Below are 15726 nucleotides of genomic sequence, written 5' to 3'. Positions count from 1 at the left end.
CTACTAACCAAGTTATTGGCCCTCTTTAACCAATTCATTAACTTATTACTATCACCCTAAGCCACAATATAGAAGCTTGGAGCTTTTAACCTAACTTCTATATCAAATGTTGAGCTCCAGGTTCATATAAACCAACTAAAACTCAAACATAAAATGTGATCTATTGTATTGACTTATTTCCAACAATACAACTCCATAAAGCAAACAGTCCAACACATTATTCTCTAAATAAAGACTCTCCAAATAATTATCAATAACACTCATAGAGTGTGATGTTAACCTTGAGGCGGAAATAAACAGTTCCCTCCAGTGAATTGGTAGAAAGGGTGGCAATTCCTCTCGCCATTAGGAAGTCTCCCGTTCCACCCACTACGGATATATCTCTGGACGGAGCCGTCAAAGGGTCGGCACCATTGAAAGTGATGGTGCCCTTATAATCCGTTGAATTCAGCACAAATGTGAACCCAAGCCAAGCATTATAATTAGTCTTCATGTTGTAGAGATAAAATCCCTGCGCTCTTCCAACGGGAGGAGAGTGCAGATTATTGTTAAGAGTAATAGGATCGTCAAACACAACCACATCTCCAAACCTGAAAGGAGTAGCATAAGCAGTGAGATTACCCCATTGAGGGGCTGCAACCAGCGCAGAAGTTGCATTCTGAAAGTTTGTGCCATTGTAAAGTATATCATGAAAGTACAACACTAAATTCTTACATGGCATTGGAAGTTGTTTCTTCCATCCATAGCAATCTACATTTCTGAGCATTATGGAAGAGAACAGAAGCCACACAAAGCACAAATTAAATTGTATTCTACCACAATACTCAGAAGCCATATCTCTTGAAATCTCTAGTATACCAGATATCAGTAATGCGTAGTACTTCACAAGGTGGAATACATGCCTTATATAGCTTCCATCATAGTTGCACTGTGATCATGCGGGCATTATCGTCTCTTTGCACTGTATTATTATTATATTTATTTAGATATGTGATTTTTACTTAATCGATTAATACAAAAGGAAGAACGTTTTCTTCAAATGTAAATCATATCAAAGACCAGCAAGATGAAGCCAGTAAGTTTTGGCTTCAGTCCTTTGGCTTCGTATGAGACATAGACATGGCAAAATAGGGATCTCGCTTTCATCAACATAATGCAAACATATCAAACAAACCTTACCTGAAAATAGGTTGAAACATAACAAGTAGACGTAATATCCAACCAACCATACCCAAACAAATGGGTGAGATATCACAAGTACACTAACTATCAAAATATCAGATCAAATCCATAATAACTGCTATATGATCTCGGCGACCTTAATGTATACTTGCACTTTGTTCCAGACCAGTTAGATGACATGTCATTTTACTTATTTATCGATGAATAGTCAGGGAAAGCGTATTCTTTAGATGAAAATCATATGCAAAGCCTGTAAGATATTGAAGCCAGTAACTTTTGGCTTAAATGTAAAGCCTGGAAGATAAAGCCAGTAACGTTTGTCTTAAATCCTTTGGCTTAATAGGAGCCATGGATTCTCTGAAATTAAATCATGGGTAGGATAAAACAGAGACCTCAATTATCATCAAATGTAGTAGCTATCATAAAATTACATGGACTCCTCGAAGTGAAACTATATAAGTCGTTGAAAATGTGGTATATACCATGCAGAAGAAAGGCTAAGGTAAATTATGTATGTATAGTATTTTATTTGTGTGGAAAAGTATATATAATTAATTTTAATTGTATTTTATGTATGTATATTATTTTTTTTGTGTGGAGAAGTATATAAAATTGATTTTAATTGTATTTTATTTATATTTATGTTATTTTCTGGTTTTATTTCAAGGAATTTTTTGATGTGTGCATATATTGACAAATGATATAATTTTATTTTAGTTGGATTTAGTGTATTTAGATTATTTATAGCTTCTACTTTATTTAGTAAATGCACACATATTAATACATTTCTCTAATGTTTGAATTTATTACTATTTGAATAAACTCACTTTTAGTCTTATGGGTATGGAACAAATCTTATGCTATTGTTTTCTTTTATAAAGGCAAAGTGCAAGTGCATAGATATATTAATAAGGAAAATTAAAAAACATTTACAAAATATGAGTAGAGAAGAGAAAACTTATCAGAGTTGCAGGGAGCCATGCTCATTCACCAACCAAGACAAACTAAAAGCTAAGAAACCTAACACCAAAATGATGCTAGTAGAGATTGATACTCACTCTCCAAATGAACCAAATTAAATAGGGTGTTTACATAGGGCTAGAAACCCAATAACTATAAACATCCCTAAATATGGCAAGGGAAGAAAAATAACAAAATTCTGAATAGTTTGACGCCAAGGGACAAAAAACTATAGAGAGCTATAAAACAAAACAACATATGTGACTTGTCAGACTAACTTTGAGCATTAGCCTCCCCCATTCCTTCAACATCAACATTGTTAAGACTTATGAGGAAGAATGACACCAAACCTGTACTCGACAAAGTCTTCGTTGGTGTTTTTATGTTGATACATGTTCAAAAGAGGCTTCTCTAACTTTTGATGGTGAGGTTGATGGAGCATGAGCTAGTGAAGAGCATATAATAGGTCAAAGAAAAGAGTAGCCTTAGATGGGAAGATGAGATTTTAAAAAGTCCCTAATTCTCCCTCAAAACATTTACAATTGTTCAACTCCAAGATAATCATCATTGTACTGTACAATTTGAAATACTAGGGTTTCTTACCTAGAAAGCTTTTTGGAACAATACCCCCTACCTAGCCCTTACCATTGAACAATTCATACCCTCTAACCACCTTATCTAGATTATCAACAAACACAATGTCTTGCATAATATACTCAGACCACAAATACAAGAAGGAGCCATAATTTTGTAAGATATCAAGAGAATTTGAAAGAAATGTAGAAACTTCCTGAGAGGGATAAAGGTGTGTCGAAGCCTTAGGATAAACAAATTCTTCCACAATGATAGTTATAATCACTCTTTGGGCCTTGGAATAGTCCCAAGAGAAAATACGCTTCATGTGCTCTAGTGTAAAGGCTCTTGAGGTGGAGAATTCCCAACAAGAAATTTAGACAAAGATTCTATGGTTGAGGGGCTTGTATTCCATGATGAGTACAAAATAGGAAACGACATTCACTACTAAGAAGATGGAGCCAAAAATGGCACCTTATGTGCCTAAAAAAGGTCACCATATTCACCATGCATGATCCTTGACATGTGTCGACATCAAGAGAGGATTTGAATCATACAAGGGATGAATGTGAAGTGCCCTTCGAAGATCAATTGGGAGGTTTGGAGATCATGCTACTTTCCCATTTTCACATATCCCACGAAAAGTAATCACTTTCCTTGCCAATACTAGTGCATACACCTAGTGAACAAAGGTGGCATGAGTTGTTGATCAACCTATTGAGCGTGAACATGGGCATTGATATGAAATCTTTTTTGCATGAACATAGTCATATCCATGAAAGAAGTTAGGCAAGGACACCCTTACATAAATGAGTCGGTTTTATTTGACATAGATTTGACCCTTGGATTATTCATTATATTTTCCATGAAAGTAGCTTGCGGGGACAAGATTAGCTAATATGAAAACAAGAAATTTCACCTTGGATATGACACCTACAAAAAATCAAAATGTGTCAAAAAAATAACAAATGTCTTCATCTGGGGAAATGGGAGCTAAAAACCCATTTGTGTGGATATGGTCTTGATTCAATCAAATATCCACTTTTTCAATGTCATAGCCTTTGTTTTCTAGATCACATTTACTAGTGTGAGATTTTGCCAAGATCAAGGACACAATGAAAAGTATAAAAGAGAGACAAAAGAATGACAAGAACAAACTGTATTCTCATCAATATACAAATGATCAATTGGATTCACCAATACAATGAATATGCGCTTTCTTATATAGGCAAGGCCATGTGGATATACGACCACACAATCATGACATGTGGTTCAATGAGAAACAAGGGTAGGTAAGAAATACTAGGGGTAGGTAGGAGAAATAATATAATATTCCACAAGAGGTGGATGACCCACCGAATGTCGAGTGTAACAACAAAATAAGACCACAAAAGGTGGAATTTCTCCTACAAGCTATATCCCTATGTGCACACTTCCCTAAGTGTCTCATATCCAAATTACGATAAGATGCATTATCCTAAGTTAACTTAATTAAAGTGTAATAATATCCATGATGAATATTTATTTACACCAACACCCCCCCTTAAGTGCAACTTAGGGGAATCAAGACTCAAGTCAACAATGATAGGTACCTATGTACAATATGCAAATGCAAGCAAAACTATGCAATGCAATCTCTCACAAACAGAGAAAGGGAGAAAACCCAGTGGGAAAAAACTCCCACCCAAAAGAGAGATGAATGTACAAAAGACTCTCAACGAAGAAGGACAAAACCTCAAAGAGGAAAAAGTCCCCCCATAAGAGAGGAAGGAGAAGTCAGCTGACCCCCTTAATGAGACATCCTACACCCCCAAGAGAGCTTGCAACTATTGGAACTTACTCTCGGTGAAAGGTTTGGTGAATATGTTTGCAACCTACTCCGTTGTAGGAAAATACTACAAATCAATGACCTGCTCCTAAAACAACTTTTGGATGTAGTGCATATGGATCTCGATGTGTTTGGTCCACTGATGTTGGACCGGGTTCTTCGAGATTGCAATAGCACTCTTATTGTCACAATGTAGAACTGTCGGCCGTGGAGTGGTGAACCCAAAATCTATGAGAATCTACTGAAGCCAAATGGTCTCAGTCGTTGCGTTAACAACTCCTCGATACTCAGCCTCATTCAAAGAAAGAGCAATAGCTTGCTGCTTCTAGCTCTACCAACAAATGGGGCCAAACCAAGGTGAAAGTTGTAACCTGAAGTAGACTTATGATCATCAAGATCGCCAGCCCAATCGGAGTCTGTGTAACCAACCAAGCGAAGTCCTATGCCTGATGCATAGTGAATCCCATAGTGATGTGTACCTTGGATGTAATGAAGGATGTGTTTGGCGGCTTTCCAACGAAGCTCATGTGGTTCCTTCATGAAGCGGGAAACCATGCCAACTACAAATGAAATATCTGGGTGTGTGTGAGTCAAGTAGATGAGACTACCTACAAGCTGATGATACAATGTGGCATCAACTAGTGGAGAAGAGCACTGAGCCTCAAGCTTGACTCCTGAAAGAAAGGGAGTCAGGGCAGGCTTACAATCAACCATATGAAAGTCTGCAAGTAGATCAAGAGCATACTTGGGCTGTGATAGTGTAATCCAAAAAGATGACTGTGAAATCTCTATCTCGAGAAAGTAGTGCAAAATACCCAGGTCAGTCATAGCAAATTTGTCATGCAAAGCCGATTTGACCCTGCTAATGATGGATGCGGTGCTCCCTATAATGATCAAATCATCAACATAGAGAACAAGTATCAAGTGAGAGTCATCCTGTTGCAAAATGTAGACATTCAGATCAGAATGATACTTGGTGAACCCTGCTAAGAGAAGAAAGGAATCCATCTTGGCATACCAAGCCTTAGGGGGCTACTTAAGGCCATAGAGAGATTTCCTTAGTTTGCAAACCAAGGAAGAATCCTAGATAAAACCTTGTGGCTACTCCATATAAATCTCCTCATAAAGATCCCCATGAGGAAAAGCACTCTTCACATCCATTTGATGTACAACCCAACCATGAGTTGCGGAAATAGCAAGTGTCAAACGAATGGAGTTCATCTTGGCTATGGGCGCAAAGGTCTCAGTATAGTCAACACTTGGAACCTTAGAGAAACCTTTCGCAATAAGCTAAGCCTTATACTTAGTCACACTACCATCCACTGCAAACTTGGTCCGATAGATCCACTTAAATCGAACCATCTTTCTCCCCTTAGGGAGAGGGACTAACTCCCATGTGTTGTTCCTCATCAAGGAACTATACTCTTCCTCCATAGCTTGGTCCCACTCAAGAACCCCTCATGCTTCCTGAAATGTCTATGGATCGAAAGCGGTAGCAATGAGAACATGTGGAAGGTCCTAATGTTGTGATTGAGTTCTCTATGTATCTGAAGGACCCCCAACAAGAGAACCCGCTGACTCAAGTGTCTGTCGAGCCCAACGAGGTCTAGGTGGAGGTGGAGAACAAGGCTCGTCAACTGCAAGTGGACCCTGTGGAGGTGTAACCCTGTGAGTCAGAGTTGAAGGAGTCTCATCATTTGAATCACTATCATGACTATCCACAATGGAGGAAGGTGGAGGAGGTAGAGACTCTAAGCTATGAGAGCTTTCCTCAAATTGAACACTCCTCTCAATGAACACCTCATGTGTCTTAGGATCCATCAATCTATATGCCCTAACACCCTCATGATATCCAACAAAAATACAAGGCCTACTTTGAGGTACCAATGCCTTGCGTTTCTGCAGAGGTATGCGAGCCCATGCTAGACACCCAAAGACTCTGAAATGTCTATCAATCAGTTTTCTACCAGCCCAAGCCTCAAAAGGAGTAAAACCTTGCAAATCTTTGTGAGGAACCTGATTCTGGATGTGTGTGGCACAATTGATAGCCTCTTCCCAAAATGCGGGATCAAGAGAACATGCATGTATCATACAACTAGCCATTTATTTGAGAGTTCTATTCTTGCGCTCTACAACTCCATTTTGCTGTGGAGTGTATGCAACAGAATGTTGAAGATCAATCCCCTCAAATGTACAAAAATCCTCAAGTCTTTTGTTCAATATTCCCTTCGATTATCTGTGTGAAGAATCTTGACCACTTTCCTGGATTGCTTCTCCACATGAGTCTTGAAGTTCCAAAATCTGTCAAATTCTTCACTCTTATGAATAAGAAAGTAGACCCAAGTGAAGCGGGAGTAGTCATCAATGAAGGTGAGGACATAGCAAGCCTTACTAAATGAAGGTGCTAGAAATGGACCTGCTACATCACTGTGAACAAGTTGAAGAACTTCCAAAGCTCTCCAAGCTTTCCCCTTATCAAACTTCTCCTCAGGATGCTTGCCCATGGAACATCCTGAACATACACCCTCTGAAAAATTGATTCAAGGTAGAGCTGTGACCATGTCTTTAGTGTTGATCCGTTGAAGATAGCAGTAGTTGAGGTGACCAAACCACTCATGCCATAGCTTACTTTCTAAATTTGAATGAGTAAGCAAGGCCCTGGAAGGAGAACTTGGCACAAAGTGGGAGAATGAATAAAGCCTTGAGTTGTCATTGACTTGTCCCACTGCTACCAAGGAATCATCATCAAGTTCCTTTACCGCAACTGAATCAAGTGTAAACTCAACCTTTTTCCCATTCCCATAGGGAGTGATTTGGTAGATAGAGAGAAGGTTGGTAGATAAGTTAGGAACATAGAGAACATTCTCAAATGTTCCATCATCCATGTCAACTGAACCTTTCCCTTCTACCTCAACTTGTGTATTATCACCTATGTAAATGTGAGGTACCTTTGATGGCTCCAATGAAGAAAACTGCTCCTTTGTACAACCCATGTTATAAGAGGTACCCGAGTCAAGTATCCACTACTGTGAAGAACCTGTTGTAGCCACAAATGCTTGCCCTTTTCCCTTAGACTGTGAGGAAGAGGAAGGAGATGAATCCTTCTTTGTGTAGGCAGATGGAAAGTTGATTTTGTTTTTCTTAAGAAGATTTGTCAACTCATCAACTTTCTTGGTGTGGCACCGATGCTCATCATGGCCATACTTCTTGCAATATGCACAAGTTGGTTTATCCTTCTTAGGTGGAGTCCCCTTCTTGGAAGAGGATGAAAAATTTCCTTGTGATGGAGAGGATGATTGTCCTATTTCCTATTGTGGCTTTGACTTAGATTGCTTCTTGTTGTTGTTGAAATCTTTTCCTTGACTCCCTTGACTCCCTTGATTAGCCACCAAAGCCTTGGACTTTGAAGACTTGAGAAGCCCCATGTTCAACAACTTAGATTGTTCCAATATCAACATTTCTATGAAAGTATCAAATGAAGGCATAATGTAGGAACTCCCCACTGTCAAATGATGAGTTTGGAAGCTTGAAACAAATGTTGCATATTATAGTGCAAGCTTGTCCAACAAGTTTAATATCAACTAAGAATCCTTTTTGTCAATTCCACAATCCTTAAGATTTTCTCTTAGCTCATTTTCTTTGGTGACGTAATCTTGGATTGTATCAAAACTCTTGGGATCCAAGTTGGTGAGCTCAATGTCAATCTTGTAAGCTTTGATTTCATCAACCTGACCATACATTTTCTTAAACATATCTCAAGCCTCTTTGATTGTAGTGCACTTCTCAATGTGAAAAATGAGGTCATCTGATACATACTTATGCAAAGTTCCAAGAGCCATGCAATTATTAGTGATCCATTCTAACTGAGCATTAGGATCAGCCTTAGGATTAGATGGTTCTGCTATTGTTCCATCTATGTAATGCGTGAGACCTTTTTCCATTAATTTTCTCCATACTTTAATTTTCCAAGATGCATAATTATGTGGAGTTAAAGGTGGAAATTTATGAGGACTCATTGCAACAAAAATGAAAGAGCACAAGGAAACAGAGGCACAATCACATAAGATGCCCCCCCAAATTCACTCAATCAAAGAATCCCCCCCCCCCCCAAATGATGATTTGGCACTTTATACTTAGTGCATGTACAATGGGCCACTTGCAAAAAATGGCAAAGTGGACTTCTGATTTCAACTTTACAACTGCCTCAATAAGGCCAAAAGAGACTCAAAATAATAATGCAATAGATCTAACCTAAGATCCAAGCCAATTACAAGTACCAAACATGCCAAAAAAGACCAATATCTAAAAGTACAATATCCACTCAAAATCTCTAAAAAATGATCATAGATTTTGAACGTAGACGAAAAATTATGCACTTTCAAAAAAAATGACACCTAAAAAAGATGTCGTATGAGCCCAAACGAAACCTTTGAATTTGCAAAATCGAGGATTAGACAGGTATAGCTGGGAGAATCCAAAAATTCTGAAAAACCTATTGACCAGGATCAAAAATTAACCACACCACTATGAAGAGCAAGAAAAATTAGCCCAAATTAAAAAAAAATTGCACCCAAAAAGGAGCAAAATTAAGCAAGTTATGAGCCTCCAAAGTTGACCCAAAAATCCAAACTGCTCAACGGAGAGGGGTCTAAATTTTTTTTTAAATGCTGACATCATCAAAACACTGTGCTAAATTTGATGACCTTCTGACCGTCAAAATGGCTGTTGCAACCTAGACCAGGCTGACTGGGTGTTGACTGGGTGCTGACTGTGCATTGCTGACTGGGCATTTGAAATGTACGGACCCCATTTTTATTTCTTTTAAAAATATTTTCAACTAGAAAATTATTTTTTAGATTTTTTTTTTAAAAAACCCGAAAATTCTGTACCGTACTACCCGAATTGGGCAAAAAATTTCTCCAACACCCAAAATTTGACTTTCGCCAAAATAGGTCGATTTTATGCTCGATTTTTATGGAAATGGCCTCACAAATGCAATGGTGAGGTTGAAAATGCTCTAGGATGCCTCCAAAATGCGCAGTACCTCAGATCCAAAAATAGAAGGCTTCCAAGATGTCTCCCAAAACCAATCAATGATGCCCCAATAGCTCTAATTTCAAGTGAGATTTTGCCAAGATCAAGGGCACAATGAAAAGTATAAAACAAAGACAAAAAAATGACAAGAACAAACTGTATTCTCATCAATATACAAATGATCAATTGGATTCACCAATACAATGAATATGAGCCTGCTTATATAGGCAAGGCCATATGGATATACAAGCACACAATCATGACATGTGGCTCAATGAGAAAGAAGGGTGGGTAAGAAATACTAGGGGTAGGTAGGAGAAATAATATAATATTCTACAAGAGGTGGATGACCCACCGAATGTGGAGTGTAACAGCAAAATAAGGCCACAAAGGGTAGAATTTCTCGTACAAGCTATATCCCTATGTGCACATTTCCCTAAGTGTCTCATATCCAAACTACAATGAGATGCACTATCCTAAGTTAACCTAAGTAAAGTGTAATAATATCCATGATGAATATTTATTTACACCAATAGTTAGTCCATTTGTTTCTCTAAATAAATGTTTAATGGTGAAATCATCAAAATGATGGAGAATATGTCAAGCTTCCTACATGACATGCAAAACTTTCCAACTTAGGGCTTCAAATTTTTTAAAGTTTGCTAATATTACATTCATTGAATCCCCTTCCATAATCACTTTTTAGATTCCTAGACGATGAGATGAGCGTAAGCCATGGACCAATGCAAAGGCCTTTGCAACATTATTTGTCCCATCTAGTATTCTAGCCACTCTAGCCTCCAAAACCTACCCTCTAAAGTCTCGAATAACAAATCTAACCCCAAAAAAACCTGGGTTCCCCTTAGTTGCTCCATCAAAGCTGAGCTTCCAATGAAGGTGGTTTAGAGGATCCCATTTAACATCCTTTCTTAGTGTTTTCCCTACTAAATTATGGAGACTACCGTTAAAAGGGAGTGTGATCCCCTCCCACCCTTTGACGATTGAGTCATCCTAGGAGGTAAAGAAAGAATCCAAGATCTTGTATTTCATAGTATAATATACTACCAGACAAGATAAATGTAAAGTATGAATATCTGCACACTTGTCCATTAATACTAATAAAAAATTATAGGGATAATAAACTTTCAATCTTTAGTTTACATGGTCAAATCAATAGATTAACCATGTAATGTTAGGAAGTGTACCTACAACCCCTTAGAAAATTAAGCATTTAATGTAATCTTTGGAACAATGGGAGATGAGGAGAGGAATTTTGAACTCGGTTCTAGGCAGGAAACCTTGCGCAGGCCCTGCAATCCAGGACGCTAGCAAAAATTAAGGATCACGAGATGCTCCTGAGACTGCAGATCCTCAGGTGGATGACAAGGACCCAGTTATTGGGGACCCACAAGGGGGTGACAAACCCTTGGATCCAGGTGGAGGGGGATCAATATGTGATGGAGAAATCTCAAGATAGGAACCCAATCGAGTGGACACGTCTTGGCCCCGGTCCTCTTTGTTTGGCATTAAACCATGCGGGAAGTCTTCTCTTCCTGAGGTACGTAATATTTTTGAGAAAGGGGGATTTGTAATTGAAGTCCCAGACCTGGTGATTGAGCACAACATCTCTTTGATGGCCCTTACTCTAGTTGGTAAATTCCTAGGTCCTAGACCTAATATTGATGTTGCCAGGGAGTATGTTCGATAAAAGTGGGTTCTTAAGGGATAGGCTCAAATTACTGCTATGCCTAAAGGGGCTTTATCCCTTAACTTCTCTCGTGAGGAAGATATGACTAAGATTTTTTGTGGTGGTCCTTGGGTGATTGGGAGGATTGCGTTGGCACTTCAAAAGTGGTCGCCATTGTTGGATCTTAATGCACCCTTCTTTGCTTAGGCCCCTATTTGTGTAGGACTTCCAGGTCTTCCCTTAGAATTCAGGGTCAAAGATGCCTTTAATAGACTGGACAACTTCTTTGGTGAACTCCTATCCATTGATCTGACAACTACACCTAGAAGACAACTCACCTTTGCAAGAATCTGTGTGGGTGTTTCAAAAGGAATGGATATGCCTCTCACAATAGAGATTAACTCTAGGCTTGGTAAATGGATCCAACCACTAGAATATGAGAGGGTTCCTTTTGCGTGCTTCTATTGTAAAAAAGCTGGACATATTGCCAATAAATTCCCATTACAGGCTGAAAAGGAAAAACCCAAAAAAGAAAGGAAGTTACAGTAGAAAGCTAAAAAACACTAATAAGAAGGAAGAAGAAGAGATTCAAAATGTTATCATTCCTATCACCTTTCAACAAAAGGAAAATGATTATAATGTATGTACTGAGGAATCAAAGAAGGAAGATAAATAAGGAGACCAGACTATATTTGATGAAGGACAAAAGCCCAGCCCCAACTGTGATGAACAGGAGGAAGAAGATCTGAAAGAAGGGAAAATCCATGTGGTTCTACAAGAGAATAATATTGAGGAGGATTCAAACTCAATTACAAAGGACTCTAATATCGAGGAGATTTATCCTAGCTTTGAAGATGCCCATCAATGCAATATCCTTGGAGGATCATCTTCTTCTGAGCTCCATAATTCTATTGAGTATATTAAATCTACCTTTCCGTCGTCACCGACAACTTCTCTTCTCAATATAAACTCTAAATGTGCAGATAAAGAAGGAAAAATTGAGGCCTTACAAAAAACTACTACCCAGAACCCTATGGATGATGAAATCCAAATTAATGATATCACAAAGAGAAAGTGTGGAGGGAAAAAGGGTCCTAAATCTACACCCCAAACTACTCCTGTTAAAACCAGGGGGATGGCCAAATTTGATGTGGGTTCAAACCTAGTAATGCTTGGAAGGAAATCAACCACTAAGATAAGGGAGTTGGAAGCCAGCAAGAATATAGCGATGGTACCCAGTTGACCATCCATGAGGTATCATCTTTTAAACAAATATGAAGATTATTTTATGGAACATTCATGAACTTAATGGTCTGCATAAACAAGAGATTCTCAGGATCCTTGTTAGGGATCACAAACCTAATATTGTTTTGATTCAAGGAACTAAAATGCCTAAGGATAAAGTGGAAAAAATTAAAGTGTTTGAGAACTGTGGGACTTTAGGGGGTATTTCGTATGGTGCCTTTGGAGGCATTGCCCTCTTTTCAAACCTTTAGCATGTACAGGGGAATCTAGCTTCTCTTGACAATAATATGATGTTTGTTAGATTTCATCACATTAAAGATGGGACTACTTGGCTCTTATCTAATATCTATGCCCCAAATTCAAAACAAGGGAGAAACATATTCTAGAATAAGTTAGATTTTATCAGGGCTCAATTCAAGACTGAAGGATGGCTAGTGATGGGTGACTTTAACATGCCTTTCAAGGAGAATGAGAAATTTGGGGGGATTCCTTCTCAACTTGAGAGTAGAATGGATATGATGAACTTCATTCATAATCAGGAACTTCATGATGTGGACCTTCAGGGTAGTAATTATACTTGGACTAATAGAAGAACTAGATCCGATCTTATACAGGTGAAACTTGACAGGGCTCTCATCTCCAAAAATTGCTTCAATCATTACATCTATTCCTTAAATTCTCTTTCTTGTATTGGTTCAGATTACTATCTGATCTCTTTTGTGGTGAGCAATATCTCTGGGAGGAGAAATTTCCCTTTCAGATTTGAGAAAATGTGGATGTGCCACCCTAAGCTTGAGGAGGCTATTAAAGATTGGTGGAATATCTCAGTGGAGGGCTCTGCCATATTCTGTGTGGCTAAAAAGATAAGGCATGTGAAGGATAAGGTGAAGAGATGGAATAAGGAAGTCTTTGGTGATATTTTTGCCTCTAAATATGCAATCCAGCTTGATCTCAAGGATATTCAGGCAAAAATCCAAGCTAATGGGTATGATGAGGTCTCTATTACCTTTGAGAATGAGATTTTACCCAAATATCATGATATCATTAAAATAGAAGACATTTTCTAGAAACAACACTCTCGATCTCTATGGCTTAAGGAGGGAGATAAGAATACTAGATTCTTTCAGATGACTTCCATGAAACATAAGGCGGCCAATAAAATCTCAAAAATGTTTATAGGGGGACCTTGTCCTTTGAGGAAGAGGAAATAAGAAAGGAAGCTAGATCCTATTTCTCATTTCCGTTGATGACTAATTGCAATCTGGATAAAAGGGCCCAAGACTTACTCCTAGATGCTATCCCAAACGTGATCGAGCGAGACCATAATCGTCTTTTCTCTGCTATTCCTTCTAAAGATAAGATCAAGATGGCGGTATTTTCCTTTGAAGGAAACAAAGCCCCAGGTTTGGACAACTTCCTGATGTTCTTCTTTCAGTCATTTTGGCACATTATAAGTCAGGACATTGTCAAGGGTGTTAAAGAAATTTTTGGATCTAAGCAGATTTTGAAAGAGATCAATGCCACTTTTTTGGTCCTTATCCCTAAGATTTCGGGTGCTGATGCTATGGGGCTATTCATACCTATTAGTCTTTGCAAATCCTTTTATAAGATTATATCTAAAGTTCTCACCTCAAGACTACTTTCCTTTCTTCCTGATATTATTTTTCCTCAACTGACTAGTTTCATCCCTGGAAGGCAGATTCTGGACTCCATCATCTCGTTCCATGGGAATATTCACTCTCTGGAGGTTTCAAAAAATAAATGTTTCTTGATGAAACTTTATTTGTCGAAGGCTTATGATTGGGTGGACTGGTATTTTCTTTTCATAATCCTTAAAGCTTTTGGTTTTGGTGAGAGAGTGATTCAGTTGATTTCCCAACTGATTTCTACTCCCTCTTTGTCAATCATTGTCAATGGGTCTCCTACCCCCTTCTTCAAGTCTTCTAGGGGCCTTAGATAAGGGGATCCAATATCCCCAATTTTGTTTGTCATTTTGGCTGAATGTTTGAGCAGATATATCAACAAACTTGTTTCTGAAGGTCATTTGAAAGGAATCAGACCATTGTCAATTGAGAGGGTTTTCTCTCATCAATAATTCATTGATGACACGGTGTTGCTGGGTGCTTTGAGTATCAAGGAAGCCAGAATCCTATTCTTGCCTAGATGTCGTATGAAGTATCGGGTGATATTTCCCTTTCCTTTGTTCAGAGTGTGGTGCAAAAATAAACCATAAATTCCAAATATTTTCCATATTATGATGGTTAACCTAAGGTGAGGGCATACCAAGTTATTAAATGTGTAGATGATGCTTTTTCTTATTTGATCTACCTATTGGTGTTTCCAACCGAATACTCCAAAATCCCTCTATGAGAGGCCAATCTCAATCTTCAAGGCCTTGGATCAGTATATCAACTAATAGAGTAATGACTAGGGAAAAGGAACTAGTCACACTCTTTGCACTTTAGGATCTGTTAAACCATCCCTACACTACTTTCATTTTCTTCTTCTACATGCTTGTCATCCAAATAACAACTTGATTCCCTTATATTTTGTATAGAAGTTGACTGTTGTAGCTCATGTGAACCTCAAAATCAACTACTATGATCATCTAGGATATCTTGACCACAAGTGTTGTAGGGTTGACAATAAGGAGCCTTATTATTGACTAGATCAAGTGACCCTATCTTATAGGGCATTGGTTGGTGAGAGGTTTGACCCTATCTCCCTTGCTTTGGGCCCCATGGAAAAATAGGTTGTCATTACTTCCCAAAGGGGAAATTTGTAGTTTTGGTGACATTGTAACTATGACCACTAGGATATAGAGGTCATGTGGTCACCTTTAGTGACCCCTATTGTGACCCCTACCCCTTCCATTATTGTTTAGATAGTGTCCTATCCATAGTTTTATGAATTAGTATTGCACTTGTGATTTATCCTTAAAGTTTGTATTCCCTAAAATAACTTTATAGGAAGCTCAATTAATGGGGGACAATGTGTGCTCCAATAAATAACCCCTAAGAAATTTGAAGCAAGCCCTTCATCAAATTATTTTAAAGGGAAATGGATAGAGATATGTAATAAAAATAAACCTAAATTTAAGGCTGCCAAAGCTTTTACAACACTTTAAATCTTCTCAAAACAATGAGAAATATGCAACCTCTAAAATTTAAGCACAAAATATCAATGATGCTTCATTGTTAGAAAGAGAACAAAATAT

The 15726-nt window shown here is 38.2% G+C and overlaps 1 protein-coding gene across 1 annotated transcript; it reads right to left on the bottom strand.

The window, feature by feature from the left end:
* Window positions 1–250: 250 nt before the first annotated feature.
* Window positions 251–835, bottom strand: LOC131046976 (disease resistance response protein 206-like). The gene has a single exon (XM_057980793.2). The coding sequence runs from the start codon at window positions 833–835 to the stop codon at window positions 251–253; it is 585 nt and encodes a 194-aa protein (XP_057836776.1).
* Window positions 836–15726: the final 14891 nt, after the last annotated feature.

Source organism: Cryptomeria japonica, chromosome 9, assembly GCF_030272615.1.
Source record: "Cryptomeria japonica chromosome 9, Sugi_1.0, whole genome shotgun sequence".
In the NCBI taxonomy this organism is placed as follows: Eukaryota; Viridiplantae; Streptophyta; class Pinopsida; order Cupressales; family Cupressaceae; genus Cryptomeria; species Cryptomeria japonica.
The sequence above is the reverse complement of the archived record's forward strand: the minus strand, read 5'-3'. Positions and strand labels throughout refer to the sequence as shown.

What these genes read in the sequence shown, in the direction of transcription:
- LOC131046976 (XM_057980793.2), bottom strand. Translation starts at nt 835, where the DNA reads ATGGCTTCTGAGTATTGTGGTAGAATACAATTTAATTTGTGCTTTGTG.